Here is a 24279-nt window from a genome sequence, read left to right on the forward strand (position 1 = left end):
AAACAAATTATCTGTGAACATCATTTAAAAAAAATTGTGTGTCCTTAATTGTAATCTTTAATCAAAATAACTTCCTCTCCCTCTTGCATCAACTTCTCTGATGACGTTTACTGGTGTGAGGGCGGGACAACCTGTCACTCTCATGAGATCTGACCAGTAGCAAACCACAACCATTCAATCAATTCTAAATGACAAAATCAAGTCCCACCATACATTTTTCTTGTCCGAAAAGCTGTTTCAGTCAGATATACATCACAACAAGGAAGGAAAGAATAATCATAACTTCCATTTCATGCCGACTTTTTTGCTGGGATCCTTCTGAAGGATATGCAGAGCAGCATGCAGCCAGGAACAGCACATGGTTTGACCAATTTTCCCTCATTTTTAGCATCTATCCTTCTTTCTCCTTATTACCAAATCGTGATTGGGTGGGCCATTTCTCCTCACCCAATAGGTGTAACTAAATTTGATTCTAAATAATTTTTGCAGCTTGTTGTACATAAATGCTCTATTGTTTTTACTGGGAGAAAGTTTTGTGTTTGTAATTTTTATTACGTTTTCATGTATATGTTAAATTCTGTCCCTGCTGCTAATATAACTACAACTCCCACAATTCCCCGTTCCTTGACTCAGAAGCTGCGCACGCGCTGTGTCTCCTATTATTTTGTTCTCCCGCAAGCAATAAATGAAGAGCCGCCCGAACGTGCGTTGATCAATACAAAACAATTACAAGCGGAAAGCGATTTTTTCGTACGCAGATACTTTCATACATGGAGTCACACGACACCTAACTGTCATTCTCGCCAGGCTGCGGGGTCCGCCATCAGGGGATTGGAGGCCGAAAACACGGCAGACGAACAGGACATGCAGAGGTGTTTTTGTATGTAAAAGCTAGCTAGCTAAGCAAGGGTTCGGAGGAGGAACAGCAAAACCTTAAAGAGTTTTACAGCACCCCTCCTTTGGCAGAAAGGGCTACATCTGCTCTCATCCACACCGACCTGCCGTTAGGATGGCGCACCTCCGCGACATGCAGAACCAGGTAAATCCGCAGCCCAGCCGAGTCTCTTCATCCTGCATGAAGGGGTATTAATCTCATAATCAGGAAAATCACAGTGATGTTTAGTGAGCCTGTCATGTCTTGACATCTCTCTGTTTAGAGTAATTGAGGGCTGTCTTTACGTTATATTGTGTCTTTTTAATTTTTTTGTTACATTTCATGTCATATCTGTTTCAGCCAATTTAAATTGTATATATGTAAATAGTTTATATGTTGCCAATAGTAAATGCTCACTGATACTCTTCTACACCTTTTTCATTGTATCTCACATAATAACTGTACTGTCTCTTTCGCACAGAATTCCCGGCTTGACCCGGAGGAGTATTTCACAAAGCAGGAGCGTATTGGGAAGGGGTCTTTTGGTGAGGTCTACAAGGGCATCAACAATCGCACTAAAGAGGTAGTGGCCATCAAGATCATCGACCTGGAGGAGGCGGAAGATGAGATCGAGGACATTCAGCAGGAGATCACGGTGCTCAGCCAGTGTGACAGCCCCTATGTCACCAAATACTATGGCTCATATCTGAAGGTACACTCTCCCATTGTTTGGGATCTCAGGCGTGTACAGACAAACAATAGTAAGAGTTTTTTTTTAACGTCATTATAGCATCTTTTAAAGTCAACATGAAATCACTTTCTTACTGCATGTTGAAATGATTTATCAATGCATTATTCCAAAGAAAAATGTTACCTTTTATCAAAATGTAATACCTTTCTTCTTCTGAAGTAACTTTCCTCCTTCGCTGTCACCACTTAAGTCGTGCGAGATATTGGATAATATTAACCAATGGCCAAATAGCTAGGTTTCTACAACCTGGAGTGAGCTGTTTTCCCATTCATCTCAATAGCTAGTGTTTAGTGTTTAGCTAATGTGGGCAATTTTTAAATCTGCCATATTTACTCATGGATACTCATCTGCCCGGTTGTTTTTAGCCAGTCACCTTAACAGAATTTTGCTGAAATTTGCTGTTTGCATCACACAAACACGCACAAAACATCTACTATAATATTCTGAAATATTTAGGATTTAATGTTGCTTGGAAAAATTGTCAAAATCCAACTAATTTGAATGGCTGTCAAAAGGAAAAAGATGCTCCTTGCTGCTCAATGGTGTAATAACTGCATCTGCAAGCAGGGGCTTTTGGGCTGTGCCAAACATTGAGCCCTACACAAACTCTCATTTAGTTAGTAATATTCATTGTCCAATCAATTTCTTATGGATAATATCAGTCCTGCCCTATATTTTCTCTTATTACATATCCTGTTTCAATTGGAATTACTTTTTTTTTCTCTCCTTTATGTTGGCATACATGCAAAATCCAGATCTGTCATGATTTCTGACAAATTCTTCCAGGAACTAAAGTCTGCACCTTCACTCTTAAAATGTTTTCACAGCAATGCCATAGAACAACAATTTCGGGCTCCCCAAAAACATTTTACTCATCAGTTAAAGGTTAAAGGACCATTTTTTTCTTACTCTGAAGAGATTTTCCACTGTTGTGCAATGATAAAGGTTCCATGGGTGTTAAAGTTTCTTCATGGAACCATCAATGACAATAAAGAACCTTTATTTTAAGTCACATGATAAGATACCTACTGGAGTCATGTTGAAATATGAACACTAAATTCAACAAATGTCATGTGACACTTGAAGAAATGGTGTTTGTGTTATTTTTGCCCTTGTCTATAGGGAACTAAGCTGTGGATCATCATGGAGTATTTAGGAGGTGGTTCTGCTTTAGATCTTGTAAGTAGAACAACAGTGGCTCTTCAGTTATGTAAATGTTTTCATGCGTGCATTCATGTGATCATAAGAGCCTTCAGCTTTTTTTAATTTGTGTTCTTCTTTCCTTCACACATGTCAGTTGAAACCAGGACCGCTAGAGGAGACGTACATCGCCACTATACTGAGGGAGATTCTGAAGGGTTTGGAATACTTGCATTCGGAAAGGAAGATTCACCGTGATATCAAAGGTGTGATAACGCACGTCTGCCTACTCAATCAGGCCAGCTAGGAATGGCTTCATATTTAATCATTTGCTTTGTGTGAAATCTGATCTCTGTGCTGATGATTCATGTCGTGTCTTGTGGCAGCTGCCAACGTGCTGCTGTCTGAGCAGGGGGATGTGAAGCTGGCAGACTTTGGGGTGGCGGGACAGCTCACAGACACCCAGATCAAGAGAAACACTTTTGTGGGAACTCCTTTCTGGATGGCTCCAGAGGTCATCAAACAGTCTGCGTATGATTTTAAGGTGCGGAGATCCAGATACTTTTCTCCGTGTGCAAAGGAAGATTTGAATATTAATATGCAAATGTGTCTGCAGAGCTGTGAAAACAAACGTTCAGCACTCTGGCAGAAAGGCTGGAGTGGTAAAACTGTTCCCAAGCATTCAGCTTTCTTTTTTTTAAGTGGTAGGCATGGAAACCAGTCACTAACAGAGTTTACATTTTAGCGTAGTAGCAGCTAATCATATACATATTTGTATAATAACCAGTTGAGATCAACAAAGACTGTTTGGTTTGCTTTTTTTGGCTGCAGGCGGATATTTGGTCCTTGGGAATTACAGCTATTGAACTAGCGAAGGGGGAACCCCCAAACTCTGACCTGCATCCGATGCGAGTGCTGTTTCTCATTCCCAAGAACACTCCCCCGACGCTGGAGGGCTCCTACAGCAAACCCTTCAAGGAGTTTGTAGAGGCGTGCCTCAATAAAGACCCTCGCTTTGTGAGTATTCAGCATTTCTCAGAACAATCCAATTGTACGCTACTGGTCAAAAGTTTGGACTAGTTAAGATGTTTTTTAAAGAAGTCTTTTGCTCACCAAGGCCGCATTTAATTGATGGAAAAAATACAGTAAACTGGTAATATTGTGAAATTTCACTACAATTTAAAAGAGCTGTTGTCTACTTAAATGTATTTTCAAATTTAATTTATTCCTATGATGGCAAAGCTGAATTTTCAGTATCATTACATAATGGTTAGAGAGACCGACTGGTAACCTGAAGGTTACGGGTTCAATTCTCAATACCGGCAGGAAATGATTGAGGTTTCTATGAGCAAGACACCTAACCCCCAATTGCTCCCCGGGTGCCACTGCAAAATGTTTGCCCACTGCTCTGGGGGTATGTGTGCACGGTTTGCAGTGTGTGCGTGTGTGTGTGTGTGCGCATTTTTGGGACATATAAGAACTCAAATTTGTATAATGACACGGGTATGACATAGGTATTACAAGGAGAGGGTGACTTATGAGGACATTACCCCATGTCCCCATTTTTCGAAAGGCTTATAAATCATACAGAATGAGGTTTATGGGGGTTTTTTTTGAGAAAGGAAAAATGTGCACAGTTTCCTGTGAGGGGTAGGTTTAGGTGGTTGGTGGTGTTGGGCGATAGAAAATACGGTTTGTACAGTATAAAAACCATTACGCATATAAAAAGTCCCCGCAATTCACAAAAGCAAACCTGTGTGTGTGTGTGTGTGTTCACTACTCACTGCTCCTAATGCGTGTGCACTAACTTGGATGGGTTAAATACAGAGGACAAATTCCGAGTATGGGGAATTATAAATGTCTTATTTTTTGAAGGGTATTAATTAAAAAAAAATCTCAGTTACCCCAAACCTTTGAATGGTAGTCTATCACTGTTTCCACAAAATATTAAGCAGCAAAAAACTGTTTTCAACACTGATAATAATAATAAGAAATGTTTCTGAAGAATCATGTGACACTGAAGACTAGATTAATGATGCTGAAAATTCAGTTTTGCATCACAGGAATAAATTACATTTTAAAAATGAATGAAATAGAATAGGTTCTTTCTTTTTTCAATATTTTTTCACAATGTTTTATCAAATAAATATGCACTTAAAATCATAATTGGTAATGGTAATGTAGCCGTAATATAGCAAACACTAATTGTATTCTGACATCTCAAGATTTTTGACATGAGGCAGTAAAAAATCGAGCATCCTGAGCAAGACATTACTATTCTGGTTATGTGCAGCGGCCCACCGCCAAGGAGTTACTGAAGCACAAATTCATCACACGCTACACCAAGAAAACCTCTTATCTGACTGAGCTGATTGACCGATACCGCCGCTGGAAGTCTGAAGGCCATGGAGACGAGTCTAGCTCCGATGATTCTGACATGTACGTCGTCCATCTATCCATTATAATGTACATACTCTACAATCAATAACAGCCCTCTAATTCATCATGATGTATTATTCATTTCCTATTACTTGAGCTATGTCCTTTTAATTAGATCTCTGGTGAATTTATCCTCATGAGTTATATCCTCTGTTTCTCCTTGTACTCAAACAGGGATGGCGATAGTGATGATAGAGACCAGTGTCCCATGTGGACGTTCCCCACAGTCCGACCCAGCTCCATGAACAAGCTCCAGAAGGGCTACACAAACACAGACTCAGAGGTGAGGATTCCAACATTTCATAGTTGTTTTAGAAACAAAATGACAGTTAGGGTTGTGTCCTGTCATTACAGATTATTTATAAAAAAATAAAAAAAAAGTTCAAAATAAAATTTTAGTAGTGGAATTTCACTATTCATGATACCAATTTTGATGTGGTTAAAAAGTTATGAAAACAAAAACAATGAAATGTTTCATTTTTCAAAGAAGCAACGTTGCTTCAAAAGTTTCACAAAATGATTCAAATAATCAGTCAGAAATAAAGACAAAGAAATGAAGAGTAGTGAGTTTTTCTCCAGGGTTCCTGCAGGTTTTTGAAAAGACTTAAATTCAGTTTGGTCAAATTTAAGGTCACAAAAAGTCTACATATGGTATTACAAAAATCTTAATCATCATATTATGAGGTCTTACATTTGATGACAGGAAAACTGGAATCACGATACATGGCCTAATGTGATTTATTATACTTAAAAAGGATATGATTTAATTACATAATTGTGGCACTGTTGCACATTTTTACATGCTCAAGGTTTCAGAGCAGTTTGCAGTCAATGAATACCTTGCATTTATGCCAATCAATTGCTTATGTTGATGAATTATGATGATCTTTACATTATGGTGTTTATATGGCAATATGTTGAAAATGGCTGTAAGAGTGCATATTTTTATTTCCCTCATATCTGAATGAGCAACTGGAAGATGTAGAGCAGGCCTTTCAAAATAAGTCCCATTGTATTTTGGACTTGATTATATTAAGTCCCACATTATGCTTTTTTTCCTGGAAATTATTGGTATTTTGGTTACACAGTAAACTGTATCTGGCATTTAAACTGCAAATGTAAATGTAAACTGTATCTGTAAACTCTTGTGGCTTCCTGTCACAGGAAGGAAAGATTAAGAACATTATTTAACACATTCAACATATAGATTTTACTAGTATCGACACATCATTTTTATTGCCTTTTTGTTTAAACACTATCATTTCAATAAATATGTATACATTGAATAAAATATGTCCTTAGTATTTAGTTACCCTGTTTTGCAGTGGGATGTGCTGCATGTTTAATGACGTGAAAGCATCCGAAATGCATTTATTTTGAGATTTTATGGGTTTGTTCTTTCTGGACATTCAGTATTAATTTTATTTGTACAGGTCTTAAAGTCTAAAATTTGATTTTAAAAACTCTGCAGATACACTGTTCTCTTTTACTATTTAATATTTAATAATATACTATTTGATTAATATTAATGGCTTAACAGATGGTAGCAGGTCTATTAGACTGCATTTACACTGCAAGGTCCAGTGTACATACAGATAAAATCCCTGCACCAGAATATGCCAACTTCCTATTATATAGTAGGCAAAAACCGTTAATGAAATGAGCAGTGTCTGAATTCAAAGTATTTATAAGACATTTTCTGTTTAAATTTGTCATTCAACTATGAAACTTAAAATAAATTCAAAATATTAACAAAAATTATAATAGTCTGTGTTACACCATTTTTGTTTTAGCATTGACCTTGTTTGACATCGCTACATGAAAGGTAATGTTTTGCGTTTTGAATTTGTTTTAAAGGCAGCTGAGACGGTAAAGAGGCAGCCCAAGTCACAATGTTTGTCAGCGCTGGTCTCTCCCATCTTCAGAGAGGTAAACGCGCACAATCTCCATCTCACCACTTATACATCCTGACTGGAGTTCCCACTGTAAGCTTTATGCTTTTTATCACGGTAGCGGCAGATAAGACAGCAGTAAAGTGTAATAAACAGTGATAAGCTCTATGTGTTATAGAGTTAAATGCAAGTCAATCTGTTCTCCAGCTGAAGGAGAAGAGAAGGGCATGTGGAGGAGGAATGGGTGCCATAGAGGAGCTGGAGAATGCCTTCAACCTGGCAGAAGAGTCCTGCCCTGGCATCTCTGACCTACTGGTCACACATATGATGGAGAGAGTGTGCAGGTGAGCAGATCTGTACGAAGAAACAGCACAGTGGTATAGAATATATGCCACTGTATAGGGCTCTTCACACTGCACTTAAAGGGATAGTTCACCCAAAAATGAAAATTTGCTGTTAATTTACTTAAGCCACGCACACACTTAACGATTGTAAGGCCGATTATGAATGTAAATTGATACTTTTGACTGATCGTGCTCAAACGCGTCCAGTCAGTGCCAGTTGCGTTCAGTCTGCGATTACAGTCGGTGTTCAAATTCCATGTGTGAGTATATAAATCGGCTCCAGTCGAAGGAAACAATTGGTATGTGTGTTCAGTTCAGTCTTAGAATGTTTCAGCTAATCGTTAGGTGTGTCCCCGGCTTTACCCTCAGGCAATCCAAGATTTAGGTGACTTTTTTTCTTCAACAGTAAAGAAGATTTTTAACTGAAACTGTGGTCCTTGGTGATTCGTATAATACAAGTCAATGGCTACCGTCACTTTGAAGGTTAAAACAAAAACGCATACAGGCAAAACAAAATTAATACTCGGCTCCTGACAGTACTTTCTTATGAAATGAAACGATCGGTCTGTGCCAGAAACTGAACATTATTTAAAACATTACCACAGCCTCAGCAAATGGTCTTGACTGTATTCACTCCAGTCTGAAGCATGAGCTTCCTGACACATAATGACATATATGCAGGAGCAAACCCACAGTGAGTTTACAACAGAGAGGAAAGACGCGTGTGTTTTATTGTTCATCAAAATCATACTTGCTTGTGCTTATCCTGGATGCAGCAACCTATATATGCGTGATCTCAATCGAGCAGATTGACTTTTCACAGATTCTCAATGTTCTCGACGTCATTATGTGACAGGAAGCCAAACTTGTACAGTGTGAAACGATGCAGTGTTAGAATGTTACGATTAGATGCTTAAAGGGATAGTTCACCCAAAAATGTTAAAAATTATCCAATGATTTACTCACTCTCAAGCCATCCTAGGTGTATATGACTTAAAGGGATGTTGGTGTATTCTTTCAGATGAGCACAATCGGATTTATATTAAAAAATATCCTGACTCTTCCAAGCTTTATAATAGTAGTGAAGGGGGTGTGAGATTTTGAAGCCCAAAAAAGTGCATCCATTCATCATAAAATTAATCCATACAGCTCTGGGGGTTAATAAAGGCCTTCTGAAGCAAAGCGATGGGTTTTTGTAAGAAAAATGTCCATATTTAAAACTTTATAAATTATAATGACTAGCTTCCAGCAGATGGCCATACACATCAGTTTACAGCGGAAGAGTAACTCCTGACTTGACGCAATGACGAACACTGAAGCGCAGAGGATAGAGCATAACAAAACGAATTAGACGTCTAAAACAATCATTTTTAAAGAGAAATGTCAGAGGATTTCGATATAAGAGAAGAGGAGCTTCAGTTTGCTGTTCAGCCCTATTTGTTTAAACCGCAAGAGACCGGAAGCTAGTTATAATAATTTATTAAGTTTTAAATATGGATATTTTTTTCTCACAAAAACTCATCGCTTCAATTCAGAAGGCCTTTATTATATGAAAGGATGCACTTTTTTGGGCTTCAAAATCTCACGCCCCCTTCACTACCATTATCAAGCTTGGAAGAGCCAGGATATATATTAATAAACTTGATAGTACAGTCAGCAATGTATAAAATGAGGATGCACAATGCTGGAGCCTTTATGTAAACATATCGCATGCAGGACACAGGATCAAATGTTAAATTATAAGCAATGTGAAACATGAAGCAAGATAACCCTGGATTCCCCAGGATTAATTATTTCAAATGTGAAAAGCCCTTATAAGTATAAATGTCACATTCTGGTGTAAAAAAAAAACACTCTTCTTTTGTATCAGGTTTGCTCTGAATGGCAACACCACGCCATCATCACGGTGAAGCCCCGCCTCTGCTGCTCCTCCCTCCTTCTGATCAAAATCATCAGAGCCCCATCAGGACCACAATACAACTGCCCATCCTCCACCCTCTCTTACTCCCAGAGAACTTTTAATTAGTTATGATTAAATATTTTTACAGTTTTCTTTATAGAATGGAAAGTATTTAAGAGAAAAAGCCATGTCATGGAGCGAACTGTGTTTACCTGTTAGATCAAAATCCTATTATAAAGTGTTTATGGAAACATTGTGTTTGTGTGGTTATTGGTGTGAATTGTGGTAATTACACATTTGTCTAGACCTCTTCAAATATTTAATGAAGTTAAAATGAAGAAAATGTGCGTCATAAAGTAAGGTCCTCAGGTGACCAGGGGCATAGTTATATTTATAAACGCATGTAGGGGAGTCTATGGTCTTATATTTATTTATAACCAAAACTATGTATTATTAGTTACCATTGTGCAAAAAGCTTGCATAACAAAAATAACAGGACATGATATTTAATAGTAATAATGTTATCAGACAGTTGAACATAAACATATGCTCAAAGATTTATTTGAATTAGGCTCATATATTCTTTGTTTTTAAGAAATGCTCAGATGTGCTTTGTTTTTATATTCACTCAAATTATATTCCAGTGGTTCTAGAGCTTGGCTGCTCATGGACAGTTATTGTTTTTTCCACATTTAAGTCTCAACCTGCTGTATCTAACACGACATCACCTCAGACACTGTCCTCATCTGAGCTCGAGCCCGTTAATCCACGTACTGTTAGTAGGTCAGGCCTCTCACACCTACACTTTCAATATTATGTAAGCTTATTTGATGTGGACAATATTACTTCCAAATACCTCGAAATATATTAAAAGGTTAATTCACCCAAAAATGAAAATAATGTCATTAATAACTCACCCTCATGTCGTTCTACACCCGTAAGAAAGTTAATTAAGATATCGTTGATGAAATCCGATGGCTCGGTGAGGCCTACATTGAGAGCAAAGCCATTCAAACTCTCAAGGTCCATAAAGGTACTAAAAACATATTTGAAACAGTTCATGTGACTTCCGTGGTTCTATCTTAATATTATAAAGCAACAAGAATACATTTTGTGCGCCAAAAAAAATAAAAAAAATAATGACTTTTCAACAATATCTACATGGGCTGATTTCAAAACACTGCTTCATGAAGCTTCTGAGCTTCATGAATCTTTTGTTTTGAATTAATGATTCGGATCTCCTATCAAACGGCTAAACTGCTGAAATCACGTGACTTTGGCGCTCCGATTCACTGATTCGATTCGTAAAGCTCTGAAGCAGTGTTTTGAAATTAGCCCATATAGATATTGTTGAAAAGTCTTTTTTTTTTTTTTTTTTGGCGCACAAAATGTATTCTTGTCGCTTTATAATATTAAGATAGAACCACTGAACTCACATGAACTGTTTCAAATGTTTTTAGTACCTTTATGGACAGTTTGAATGGCTTTGCTCTCAATAGAGGCCTCACTGAGCCAACGGATTTCATCAATATCTTAATTTGTGTTCCAAAGATGAACGAAGGTCTTGCGGGTGTAGAACGACATGCGGGTGAGTAAATGACATTATTTTCATTTTTGGGTGAACTAACCCTTAAGGTCTTTATCGGTGAGATGATTTCTTTATCATGTTTCACGACCTCTAGTGGCCATCGAGAGTTACTGATTTGTAATTAGTCAGCAAGTCCAAAAAAACCTTCCTGCTATAATCACCAGCAACTTGATATCTGAACAGCAAAAAAGAAAACCACAAAAAATGTTTTAATACAAAATTTTATTACAAGATGATAGACAATAATGGTTTAATAGAAAGTTTTCAAGTGAAACTTTAAAACTGGAATGTGGACAACTGGTTTTCATGACCAAATATGGAAAGTAAAGGTTTAAAAGTTTGCTTTTGTGTAACAGATATAAACCCTCATTTCAGATATTATTTCATTGTAACATTTGTTTCAGAAATTATTTATATGGAAATTTGCTTTAACCACAGGAATATGATAAAATAAAAGTTTTAAGCATCGATCCCAAAAGGTAAAATCTTAACATGCATCAAGGTCACAAACAGCATATTTCAATGTGTCACTCCACTAAGGAAATTTTACATTGCACTCATACCAAAACAATGTCTGATAGTATCCACTCGGGTACAAATAAAAATAAGCAAAATGAGCATTAACATCAGAGAAATGCCTATTCTCCTTCATTAGACGGCATAGGAAATGAATCATAGGTCACAGTATAATGTTTTGCATCCGTTAGGGGACCATTCAACTGAACACCAAATATATTTCAAGACTTCATGCAGGGAAGAGGAAAGTATCTAAAAAAAACCCTCCTGAACAGCAATCTCTCTGGCAATACTTGCAAATAGTATAAAATGATTTCTCCAAAAACATGGTGCAACAACTGCTACTGTGACAAATTCAACAGCTGCTTGTATTTTCACAGTGTTTGTTTAGCTAGACGGGACAGAGTGTTCTGGAGCTACACTAATACTAAAGCTGCTCTACAGTAGAATTTGGCTCTTGTAACAGAAAAAAACACTTTGTTTAATTACTGACCATTGTTCTTCATTTTTGGTTACTGGAACAGGGAAAAATGAATGAATATTAGCAACAGTATTTGAATAATAATAATAATAAAAACTTAATACTGTTTAAAAAAACTGGGAAAAAACCCTACAAGATTGAAAGAAACTAAGAAAATGGCAAGCAAGATGAGCTGAGGATCAGTCCACATTTATCAACACTTCCTCTTCTCATTCCACATCTGACTGGGTCAAGCTCGAATGACAAGTCAGCGTCTATAAGAAACACAAACAAGAACAAGCTCCAATTGCATATTTAATACCAAAAAAAAAAAAAGTGCCAATTTTCTCTGAAACACAAGTGACTCAATATTAAATTATATTTCAAGATATGCAACATACATACATTTTTACAAAGTAAAAGAGACTAAAAGGCAGCAATATCAAATATAACATCAACTGCTCAGATCACAGAACTGCTTACAGTACCGTGACCACAGATTTGGTTATGTTGAACTGGGATTTTTTGTTGCTTTTTTGAAAGACCTCAACTTACATCTGCAACAGCAAAATCCGAGAGGCACGACTTGCTTGCTTTAACGTCCGTGTTTGTAATGTGCTCTTACCATGTTTCTCAGAGGTGTGGGCCATCTCATTCATCTCCCTGCTTCTGCATCTGCGCCTGCATCTTAGCGATCATCTCCTGCATCCGCCTCAGCTGAGAGACACAAACGCAATCACACATTGACCTTCACACTCAAGCAGTCTTGTTATTAGCGTTCAGCTAGTGTTTGCTTTGAGAGACCGTACCTCAGCCTCCTTCTCCTGCAAGATTATATCCTTGTCCATTTCCTCTGGCTCCGGACCCTTCCTGCATGACACACAGCAGGTGTAAAGAGAGAGACGCACAGCAGTACTTAAGTTTAATAAATGATCATTTATGACATTGTTGTTGGCAAAACAAAATTACTAGGGCTGTCAAATGTTGAAAACTTATAATTGAAATAAATGCCATGCAGCTTAAAGGGGATAGTTCACCCAAAAATGAAAATTATCCCATGATTTACTCACCCTCAAGCCATCCTAGGTGTATATGACTATCTTCTTTGTGACCGGTGTTTTGTTTTGCTCTATCCTCTGCATTTTTGCTTAAATATGCCATGCGTCGGGTTACTCTTCTACCGTAACTTAATCTGCGTAGGACTAGGCCGTCTGCCGGAAGCTAGTTATTTTAGTTTATAAAGTTTTAAATATGGATATTTTTCTTACAAAAATCCACCGCTTCGCTTCAGAAGGCCTTTATTAACACTCTGGATTACTTTTATGATGGATGGATGCACTTTTTTGGACTTCAAAATCAGAAGTGCCATTCACTACCATTATAAAGCTTGGAAGAGCAAGGATATTTTTTAATATAACTCTGATTGTGTTCATCTGAAAGAAGATAGTCATATACACCTAGGATGGAGAGTAAATCATGGGATAATTTTCACAATTTTCACCTTTTAACTAATTTATTCAGAATTAACTGCATATCAATATTTGATGAGACAATAAATGTAGATAATACATTAAATAAAAGGTATTAAATAATTGTAGCAGGCATATAAAATAATTAAAAATATATTAGCACTATCAAATATATATGTGCGTTTAAGATTTAACTGCACTGATGACAGGGAATAATAGGATAGCAGATATATTAAACCATTTTAACAAAAATAACTATCACTTTATCACTATAAACAAACAATTTTCACAGAATTATGCTTGGCATTTAAGCCGATGATATGAAAATGTATGAAATGATAATTTTTGCTAATTTTGCAATTCAAATCAGAATTAAAAAAAAATTATATATATATATATATATATATATATATATATATATATATATATATATATATATATATATATATATATATATATATATATATATATATATATATAATTTTTATAAATCTAATTTTATTATTTTAAAGAAAGAAAGAAAGAAAGAAAGAAAATGTCTGGCATTTAAGATTTAAGTGCTCCGATGATAGGAAAATAGGGGGCATAAACTGTTTATTTTCTTGTTAAAAAAAAAAAAAAATCTAATTGACAGCCCTTAAAAAAAAAAAAAAAAAAAAAAAAAAACACTGTAGATTTACATGTGCTAAATTGTTGTGATTGAACAAAAACTGTATTAGTAAACCACCAGTTTGCGATGCAGAGTTTAGGCAAGACAAGAAAAAGACAAACCCAAGTTAACAGTGCAAGCGTGTAATAAGCTGAGCAGGAAGTTACTTTGTAAGAGTATTTGTGTGAGCGAGAGTGAAATAGAGTCTGTGTGCAGTAAGAGCTAGTGAGCAGAAACAGTGCTAGCATCAGGCTGAAGGACAGGTGGAGCTGTGACTGAGCTCCCAGCAGTACCTCCCCCTCCTATCCTCTGATGAACACAGATCCCACAGCTCGCTGCAGATCCATGAGACAGAGTCAACACAGCACACATTAAAACTCAAGCTTTCGTCTCTCTAGAGTGTATGGAAGACAGTTTATCGACTGATTCAGCTAAAATCACACTTAATGAGGCAAAGCAATGCTGCTCTTCTCCTTCTATTTCTGCTATCAAATGACTGTTTATATGTGTCTTTAGCAAAATTGAGAAGTGAGTATGTAAAGTTGTGCTATTTCAATACATCTGCTTAGTCCTGCCAGTTCTGGGATATTCAAATAATCTGTGACCACACTCACAAAGCTCTGCTGTTTCATAGAGGCTGAGGGAGGAGGTGGAGAAAGACAGGCAAAGCAGTACGTACGCAGGCGACAGAGGTAGAATGTAACCATGGGAGGACAACCTGCCGCCCCGTTTGAGGCGCTCCGAGCGGAAGTTCTCATAGTGAAGGTCCTGAGTGACTTCCTGCAGGTCCTGCATGTGAGTGCTGCACAGATGGCAATTACCATCATTAGACAATAATGACAGTGACTGATGATATAGTACATTATCTTAGAATGAAAATGAGGCTGAGAGGGACAGAAGTACAGTCTATTTAAAGGGATAGTTCCCCCCCAAAAAAGTCTTTCATTAATTATTCACCCCTTAATGTCGTTCCAAACCAGTAAGACTCTCTTAGATGAAATCTATGAGCTTTCTGTCCCTCCACAGACAGCTACACAACTAACACATTGACACATTAAAGGGATAGTTCACCCAAAAATGAAAATTTGATCTTTATCCGCTTACCCCCAGCACATCCAAGATGTAGGCGACTTTGTTTCTTCAGTAGAACACAAATGATGATTTTTAACTGCAACCGTCGCCGCCTGTCAGTCTTATAATGCGAGTCAATGGGAACTCAAACAATAAGAGTCGAAAAAACTTGCATAGACAAATCCAAATTAAACCCTGCGGCTCGTGACGCCACTGAACTGCGTCCAGCCCTCGCTTAGTGAGGTCTGACAACGGCAGTGATGTCTGGCACTTATACTTCAATGAGCGCGAGACATTACTTCCGCTGTCAGAGCGCGATCAGACCTCACTAAGCGAGTGCTGAACGCAGTTGGACATAGTGGTGTTTTAGAGGTAAAAAATGATATAAATACTGTTCGGTTTCTCGCACAAACCGATCGTTTCATGTCTTAGGACATCAATGTGTCGTCACGAGCCACAGGGTTTAATTTGGATTTGTCTATGCAAGGTTTTTCAACTCTTATTGATCCAAGTTCCCATTCACTCGCATTATTTGACTGACAGATGGCAACGGTTGGAGTTAAAAATCATCATTTGTGTTCTACTGAAGAAACAAAGTCACCTACATCTTGGATGCGCTGGGGGTAAGCAGATAAACATCAAATTTTCATTTTTGGGTGAACTATCCCTTAAAAAAGTTATATAGAGATCGTAAAACTAATCCATATGAATTGAGTGGTTTAGTCCAAATTTTCTGGAGAGACTCAATCACTTTTTATGATGAACAGATTTAATTTAACTTTCTCATAACCTCATTTTCATTTGTGTAAAATCAAGAATTTTAGAACATTGAACAGCAGATAACAAAGTTACTCACATCAGCATAGTGCGAAGTTTAAGGAAGTCATTGTGTTCTGGGTTTTCCACCTCCACCACACCCCATGGATACAAACGTCCTCTCACTTTCTTCCCTTTAGCCTCAATCTGCTGGTTGGATCCCACCACGGCAAACGGTATGCTGGCCTACAACAGAAAGACCAAAAGGAAACCTATAACAGAATGCAGCTTAGCTTGGATGCTTAGTTTTGTTTCCTACTCTTCAGGAGACGAGCATAAAAAAAAATTTGTTTGACTTGTGTTCTTCTAGAAATTCTTCCACAACATTCAGTATATTACTCACATAAAGCTACAATAAGACTTGGAATATAATAAACAAATGATATGGTTCACTTTTATTATATGCAAATCAAATGTTTGGGGTCAGTACAAAAAAAGTCTCACCAAGGCTGCATTTATTACAATACTACAATATAAACAGTAATAATGTGAAATATTATTACAATTTAAAATAACCGTTTTCCATTTGAAACAATTTTTTTCTATTTAAACAATTTACTCCAGTGATGGAAAAGCTGAATTTTCAGCATCATTACTTCAGTCTTCAGTATCACAAGAAATTATTCGAATATGAATCTTTTGATGCCCAAGAAACATTTCTTATTATCAATGTTGGAATCATTTGTGCTGCTTACTTTTTTTGTGTAAACCGTGATACTTTTTTTTGTTTAGAAGAACAGCATTTATGTTTTGAAATAGAAATCTTTTGTAACATTATAAATGTCTTTACAATCATTTTTGATCAATTTAATGAACACTTGTTGAATAAAAGTATTACTTTCTATTAAAAAAAAAAAAATCTTGATCCCAAACTTTTGAATGGTAGTGTATATTCATGGTGCTTTTCTGTTTTTTGAAGTTTCAAATCAGTAAAAAAAAAAAACAAGTTCCACAGAAACTTAGACGCTTTAAAAAAATTGTCAATTTCTCATCATTTTGTTCCAGTCTTTTTAAATTAATTGAGAAAAATAAGGCCCACATACCTTGAGAATCCTGGTCTGCTCTTTGAAATCTTCATCCTCATCGGACTCAGCATCGGGGAGGTGATAGATCTTAATGCCGTGTTCATCGATTTCATCCAGAATCTAGAGCAGGTAAAGACATGCATATAGCCAACAAGCCAGACTTGCGTTCAATCCATGTTTGGAAAGAAATCTGAATGCTTACTCTGCGCTTGAGTCTCTCCCTCTCCCTCAGCGTCAGTGTATCTGCTTTAGCAATCACAGGAACAACATTCACTTTGTTGTGAATGGCCTTCATGAATTGGACATCTAGAGGCTTCAGTCTACAAAATTAGAGCATGAGACAAGAAAATCCAGACAAGTGTGACACTCAAGACATTTTTTGACACCTTTCACTGTCATAAGTGTGAGTTTAAGTATAAGATCTCACCCGTGACCCAGAGGGGAAATGAAGTAGAAGCAGCAGTGCACACGGTTGTCCACAATGTGCCTGCGGTTGAGACCGCTCTCGTCATGCAAGTACCGCTCAAACTGGTCATCGATGTATGAGATAATGGTGTTAAAACTGTCCAGGAAAAGACAGAGCATATCTTTAAACACTTACAGAGACAGTGATGTATAAGCAACAGAAAGATTGTCAAATACAGATTTTAACAGCTCCATCCACATAAGAAGCTTAAAAATGTGCAGAACAAACTGTATGAATGATCAGGGATCTTCAACCACTCGTTTTTAACTTATCCATAGTTTTTAAAATATGTCATTCCAATGCTTCATGGGATTATAGTTCTTTCCCAATGCTGGTGTTTTAGGCACTGTTGCACTCCATGTAAAAACAACAAAACATGAAAAAGGCCTTCAAGTAAAAAGGCTAAAGCGATTTTAATACACAATCTAGTGATATATTTCATCGACTGGTACAAAACCAGGGCATTAAAATGTCAAGTTTCACTTGAATAAGAGTTATGTGAGGGCATACATTTCCTTTTTCAGACATGAGCACTCGAATATCCTCTCTTTGCTGTTTTTGCGCTCAAGTGGGTCAGGGAGCAGTCAGGAAGAGGTCACACATGTTTCCTGTCTCACCACTTCCACTAGCAGAACAGCATTCCCAGAGCTCAAAAAAAAAAAAAAACACCTCTTCCTCCATTCCTCCAATGCACTCTCTAGTCTTCATGTCTCCTACCACAGACCGTCTCCAATTACACTATCAAGTGTCTGTTTCAAACCTCTAATCTACTCACCCTTACACCATTCCAGATGTTTAGAATTTTATTCAGTTGAACACAAAAGAGGATTTCAATAAAACAAATCTAACAATCCATCTCTGTGAATACACTACTGTTCAAAAGATTTGTGCCATTAAGATGATTTTAAAGAAATTATTACTTTTATTCAGCAAGGATGCATTAAATTAATCAAAAGTGAGAGTAAAGACATTTATAATGATCCAAAAGCTTTCCATTTCAAATAAACGCTTTTGAACTTTTAAACCTGTATCAAGTTTCCACAAAAATATTAAGCAGCACAACCATTTAACATTGACAATAATAAAAAAGAAAATGTTTCTTGAGTATCAAATCAGCATATTAGAATGATTTCTGAAGGATCATGTGACTGAAGACCAGAGTAATAATGCTGAAAATTCAGCTTTGCATCACAGGAATAAATAATATTTTAAATATATATTAAACTAGAACACAGTTATTTTAAGTTAATACTATTTTGCAATATTACCATTTTACTGTTTTGATCAAATAAATGCAGCTTTGGTGAGCATAAAAGACTTAAAGTCCCTGTAAAGTCATTTTAAAGTATGTGTTCTGAGTTTGTCACACCGCAGAAAAATGTGTTATTAACCACCCAGCCAAATTTAAATGATTAAAAAAAATCTGCAAGTAAATTAAATAAATTATCAAAATCTCGAAAAAATAGGCAGCGCTCTCTGCTCTCAAACGCTGGGGGCGTGTCCGCTGTCGGCGCTGAAACCACACCCACTCGCGAGAGCTACCGTCTCAACTTACTTGTCTAATGAGTCAATCAAACATACTGATGCATATAAAAAGAATCATTTTTAGAGGGTTGCAAATTTTAGTAGAGTTACTGTGGACTACCTTCATAAGCAAACTCAGCAACTTACACTCATTGGTGGGCACGAACTGCCGACTGTTGTCGAGTCGACAAATGACGGCGCCGCGAGACGGGAGGATGAAGGCCGGGGCGGGAGAGACTCTGTCCGGCCCCATATATCATCGGTTATCGGTGGGACGGTAGGAAGGCCGAGGCGGGAGGGGGGCCGAGGTCTGTTCAGTCACATTCACCAAAAACAGCGGATTATCTGTGAATCCCAGCTGTCTGATGAAAGTTTGTAAAATTATCCGGTGTAGAACGATCACTTTAGAATCCTTCATATCATCGTTTTAGGAAATTTAAATAAGGAGACCAAGCATATTGTATATTAAAACAACCATGTAATATGCATTTGCGTGACGAAGGCATTACTAGCTAAATGTGCAAAGGGCTGTATAACTGTAATGACACTCGAGATTGAGCGAGTGAACCGCTGTAGAGTTAGAGGAGGTGCCACGCTCGGTGCGTCATCGACAGTTATATAGTGTTAGGGGAGGGGCTATGCTCGGGGGTCCAAGTGCGTCATCAGACCCCCGTTTTAGCTCCACCCAAAAAATCCTGAGCAGAGACTTGGTGAAAAACTGTTTAACCCTCTAACTTCACAATTAAGCATTACACAATTCACAGACTTTGTAATGTGTTTCAGCAATACATTTGTAACATTTATAAAGTGTTTAGAAAGAATTCTCAGAATTGACTTTACAGGGACTTTAACAAAAAGTCTTACCGACCCCAAAATTTTGAATGTAGCTTACATATAAATGCAAGTGAGTGGACTCCAAAAAAGCATGTACAGCCATCTTGAATAATCATTACGGCCCCAGTGAATATATCACTGCCTTCTAAAGCAAAACACTAGGTGTGTGTAAGAAAATTACCAATATTTTAAACGTCGACATTTCGTGTATTACATAGACTCACAGATGTGAGAAAATTTATTTTTGGGTAAAATGTCCCTTTAAATAAAGATTGGCAAATTGTCAATCAAGCCAAAGCCAATCAAGCCAATAACATACACAATATGTATGATGACTGTGTGTAAGCTGAGCATATTTGAGTATTTTTAATGAACATCAAAGCAATCCTCACCAGTCCTGGCTGTTGATGGCATCACCGTATCCAGGCGTGTCGACCACAGTGAGACGCAGCTTCACTCCGCGCTCCTCGATCTCCACCGTTGAAGCCTCGATCTGCACAGTGCGCTCAATTTTCTCTGTATAACAAAAGCACATGCACATACATCAGAGAAGACTCAAAAAACAAGGCTAAGGTCCAAACTTCTGCCTCATAAATATCAGGCCACTACTTTTACCCTTCCCCATTATAATGTTTAAAAACCTGAACAACATTTTAAAACATCTGATGTAATTTCATCAGTGTTGAAACTCTCACCTGCAGCACCAGGAATGACCCTCTCTGGGTAGAGATCAGTGAGGAACAAGCTGTTGATAAGCGTGGACTTCCCCAAACCCGACTCACCTGAAAACAGCAGAAGTATTAATGAAGAAGCATTAAATCATATCAACTACAAAAACATTGTATTTCCCAAAACGGCATAACGTCAAAGCAAACACTATGGACTTCAGCGTTTTATGCAATCATCTGTTCCTCTAGTCAGTGTTTTTGTTTCTGCGTCTCAATAAGGCTGTCTTCCATCATTTGCTGAAGCTGTGCAGCAGTGAAAGGGCTCGCGGCCGAGGTTCTGCATTCCTCTGTGATTTATTTTAAGACGATGGGATGACTGTACAATGGGCTCTGCTGAGCGGGCAGCTCCCGGCCACCCTCCCCCCACAGCAGATCTCATTTGTGTGTCAACAGCTGTACACATACACACTCACAGGGCTGAGGGGAGAGTCCAGTCGCCTTAAAAAAACAACAACTAGGATTTATCAGTGCTGTGCTGCTGCCAAACACTTTTGTTCCCACAGTCACTTTCACTACAATAACGAAATACTAAGTTATAAAATATAACATTTTCCCTCCAGACATCGAAGCTGCTCTCACTGATGTTTCTAGAACATGACATTTCCTTACATATTATAATAATTCAATCGGAAATTTCCTACTTTCCACTTCTGAAGTCGTGATTTCGAGGTTGTCACGTTCAAGTGCTTTGTTGTCGGAAAGAACAGGAATCAAGGAGGGCACCAGGGTTATTCTTGCCTATTTATTGGGGAAATCTTATTAAAGCCAAAATGATATTTAGTGATGATGTCCCATTCGTTGAAAACCATATAAACATTCACTGTGTTATCTCTATAGTCAGCTTGCTGATGATTCTTGAATTTCGTTCAAATACAGGATATTTTCCATATGTCAAGGCTCAACCTCAAGGATTTAGTGTGACTTAAGCACTTGAAAACAGCAATCCACTAGATAGTGCCCACATGGCGAATGAGTTTTTCCATGTTCACGGTCAAAGAAGTATACTTTGAAAGGCTTGCATGCTTAACTCTGTGTGTGATGCAGTGGAACGCTGAAAATGAAGTGTACCCAGGCCTTTATGTCGGTGGAATGGCAATCTGCTTGCTGCAAGAGGCAGCGTCACGTGTTTCACAACACCACTAGTTGCTCGCAGATGTGCCTGCCTATTAATCGGCCTAATTTGCAGCACATTCGGCCGATGCTGATTAATAAAAAATAAAAAAAGCTAAAAATCAGCCCAATTATTCGGACAGCCGATCAATCGGTCGACCTCTAATATGCACTACTTTAACGAAAAGACAAGGCAATGTAGCGGTTGTGAAAAAAATAAAACAGCATACCAGTCACAGCAGCAATTCTTCTCCGCAATGTTTAAAGTTTATGGCCAGCCAAACTAGGAAGCTTATATTTATGATAATTCTGATTGCATGGTTTTACATTTTTATTGCCAAGAAAACACCGCCACCCAAAAAAAAAAATACAAACAGAACATGGTTTCTTGTGGTCAGGACATTAATCACATGAAGAAGAAAATGCTGTATTGCCTACATAGTCTTCAAAATACAAACAGCATGAGCAAAAGCCAAAGACTAATTATTATAGAGATTATTCATATTTTTAAACATAGGAGAACATAAGGAAAACATTCCATCTAATTCACGAGTTAATTTGTTAACCTGATTCTAAATAAAGTCATGATGAAACCATAGAAGTGACTACGGAAGAGGATTAGGGCCAAGCAATAATAAAAAAATAAAACCATCTCGAGATTCAAGTTGTTAAATTTCGAGAAAAAAAATCGTAAAATTTCGAGAAAAAAGTCGAAATAAAATGTTGAGTATAAACTCGTTAAATTACGAGAAAAAATTAGTTAAATTTCAAGAAAAAAGTCGAGATAAAATGTTGAGAATAAAGTCATTAAATTACGAGAGAAAAGTCGTTAAATTACGAGAAAAAAGTCGAGATAAAATGTTGAGAATAGTCATTAAATTACAAGAATAAACTCATTAAATTATGAGAAAAAAGTCGTTAAATTGGGAGAACAAATTCGTTAAATTACAAGAATAAATTCATTAATTTAATGACTTTATTCTCAACATTTTATCTCGACTTTTTTCTCGAAATTTAATGACATTTTTCTCATAATTTAACAAATTTGTTCTCGTAATTTAACAACTTTTTTCTCGTAATTTAATGACTTTATTCTCAACATTTTATCTCGACTTTTTTCTCGAAATTTAACAACTTTAATCTCGAGATGGTTTTATTTTTTTATTATTGCTTGGCCCTAATCCTCTTCCGTAAGTGACAGATATTTCATTCATGATGTGACAATTTATTTGAGAATGTGATTTTTGCAGATAAGTGGTTAAAGTTTTTCCTACATTTTGTAAATTTAAAATAAACTTTAGTACTAAAGTTACGGGTGAATCACGGTTTGTTTGCAAAAACATTCGTACACCTTTCACGCTCGGTTAGGGACTGAGAGCCACTGTATTATGATTGACAAAAAATAATTTGTAATATTTAGCTTAGAGGTATTATGTAGATGGCTTTTCATAAAATGAAAAACTTTTTTAATATATATGTGTGTGTGTGTGTGTGTGTGTGTGTGTGTGTGTGTGTGTGTGTATATGTGTATATATATATATATATATATATATATATATATATATATATATATATATATATATATATATATATATATATATATATATATACACACATTTTTTTTTATTATTATTATTATGAAACAAAAAAGTTGTTCAAAAATCTAATTGGTGTTTCTCCCATGTTTCCAAGTTCATCAGGCACATTCAAAACATCACATATCACATCAACGCTACTTACCCACCACCATGAGAGTGAACTCAAAGCCCTTTTTCACTGATTTCCGGTGCACCTGGTTTGGCAAATTGGCGAACCCCACATATCCAGGAGTCTCTGGGTTTGTAAACTGTCCCTGCTGATCACAAGAGAACGGAACAATCTATGAACACACTTATTTAAAAAGTTGTACTACAAAGCTCTCTAAAATTCTCTCAAATGAAATTAAATTCTAATCTCCCGTTTCTTTGCACATCAATCTCCACATAAAAAAACATATGAAACCCAGTGCAACATCCACCCGTCAGCTCTCATTTCCTTACCTTGAGTTTTTCAGCTTGAGACATTTTGAGCTCGAACCAAACCTGCAAAAATAATATTTTTTTGAAACCAGGCTTATTTACAAAATGGATGTAACCACATTACATCAGAGAACAAATTTAAGTGTAAAAAAAAATGGACCATTTTTATGTCGCAGAACGAGTTGAACTTACACTCGCAAGAAAGCTGTCGACAAAGTCGTGAAAGGTTTTACAGCTCTACAGGAACAGGAAGTCAGTTCCTGTCTGAGAGCATCAGTCTCACCACAAACCTGCACCAGCCGTTTTACATTAACCAGTAAGAGCACTAATATCAAGACTGTTTTTGTCATGTAAATTCAAATAAGGCATGTATTTTGGTGCATATATTTTTGTTGAATGCAGTGCAAGAAAAAACTGAAAGAAGTTATGGGTCCTTTGAATATTATTGAGGACATTGGAGAGTCTTGGAGTCAAAAAGGCTGAGAATCACTTATTTATACCTATATATCATTGTAGAAGTGAAGCTTAGTGAAGCTTAGAAGCTATGATGAAATACCCCAGGCATAATAAGAACTCGGGGACAGACAGAGACCATATAAATCAATGTAGATCACATGTGCAGACATTGATGAATAAGATTCTTCAGATTTAATACTAAATAAGAC

The 24279-nt window shown here is 36.9% G+C and overlaps 2 protein-coding genes across 4 annotated transcripts; one reads left to right on the forward strand and one right to left on the reverse strand.

Annotated features, from left to right (window-relative positions):
• The first annotated feature begins 632 nt into the window (after positions 1–632).
• On the forward strand, positions 633–9591 carry stk25b (serine/threonine kinase 25b). The gene is made up of 11 exons (XM_048163958.1): positions 633–1039; positions 1356–1586; positions 2748–2804; positions 2923–3031; positions 3152–3309; positions 3597–3782; positions 5059–5204; positions 5379–5487; positions 7062–7133; positions 7304–7440; positions 9311–9591. Exons 1-11 carry the CDS (start codon positions 1010–1012, stop codon positions 9348–9350), a joined length of 1275 nt encoding a protein of 424 aa, XP_048019915.1. The 5' UTR covers positions 633–1009; the 3' UTR covers positions 9351–9591.
• A 1542-nt stretch (positions 9592–11133) lies between these two features.
• septin2 (septin 2) lies at positions 11134–23677 on the reverse strand. Of its 3 annotated transcripts, none has more exons than XM_048163145.1 (12): positions 23636–23677; positions 23337–23451; positions 20454–20540; positions 20151–20274; positions 17362–17496; positions 17137–17254; positions 16953–17054; positions 15950–16095; positions 14741–14824; positions 12714–12774; positions 12530–12621; positions 11134–12179 (listed from the first exon to the last, which is right to left on the reverse strand). In XM_048163145.1, exons 1-11 carry the CDS (start codon positions 23657–23659, stop codon positions 12556–12558), a joined length of 1062 nt encoding a protein of 353 aa, XP_048019102.1. In that variant the 5' UTR covers positions 23660–23677; the 3' UTR covers positions 11134–12179; positions 12530–12555. The 3 variants fall into 3 exon arrangements, with proteins under 3 accessions (XP_048019102.1, XP_048019101.1, XP_048019103.1); XM_048163144.1 differs by having other exon boundaries at positions 14702–14824; XM_048163146.1 differs by lacking the exons at positions 11134–12179; positions 12530–12621; positions 12714–12774 and adding an exon at positions 14054–14357 and having other exon boundaries at positions 14702–14824.
• Between the last annotated feature and the right edge of the window lie 602 nt (positions 23678–24279).

The sequence above is a fragment of the Megalobrama amblycephala genome, linkage group LG17, assembly GCF_018812025.1.
Source record: "Megalobrama amblycephala isolate DHTTF-2021 linkage group LG17, ASM1881202v1, whole genome shotgun sequence".
In the NCBI taxonomy this organism is placed as follows: Eukaryota; Metazoa; Chordata; class Actinopteri; order Cypriniformes; family Xenocyprididae; genus Megalobrama; species Megalobrama amblycephala.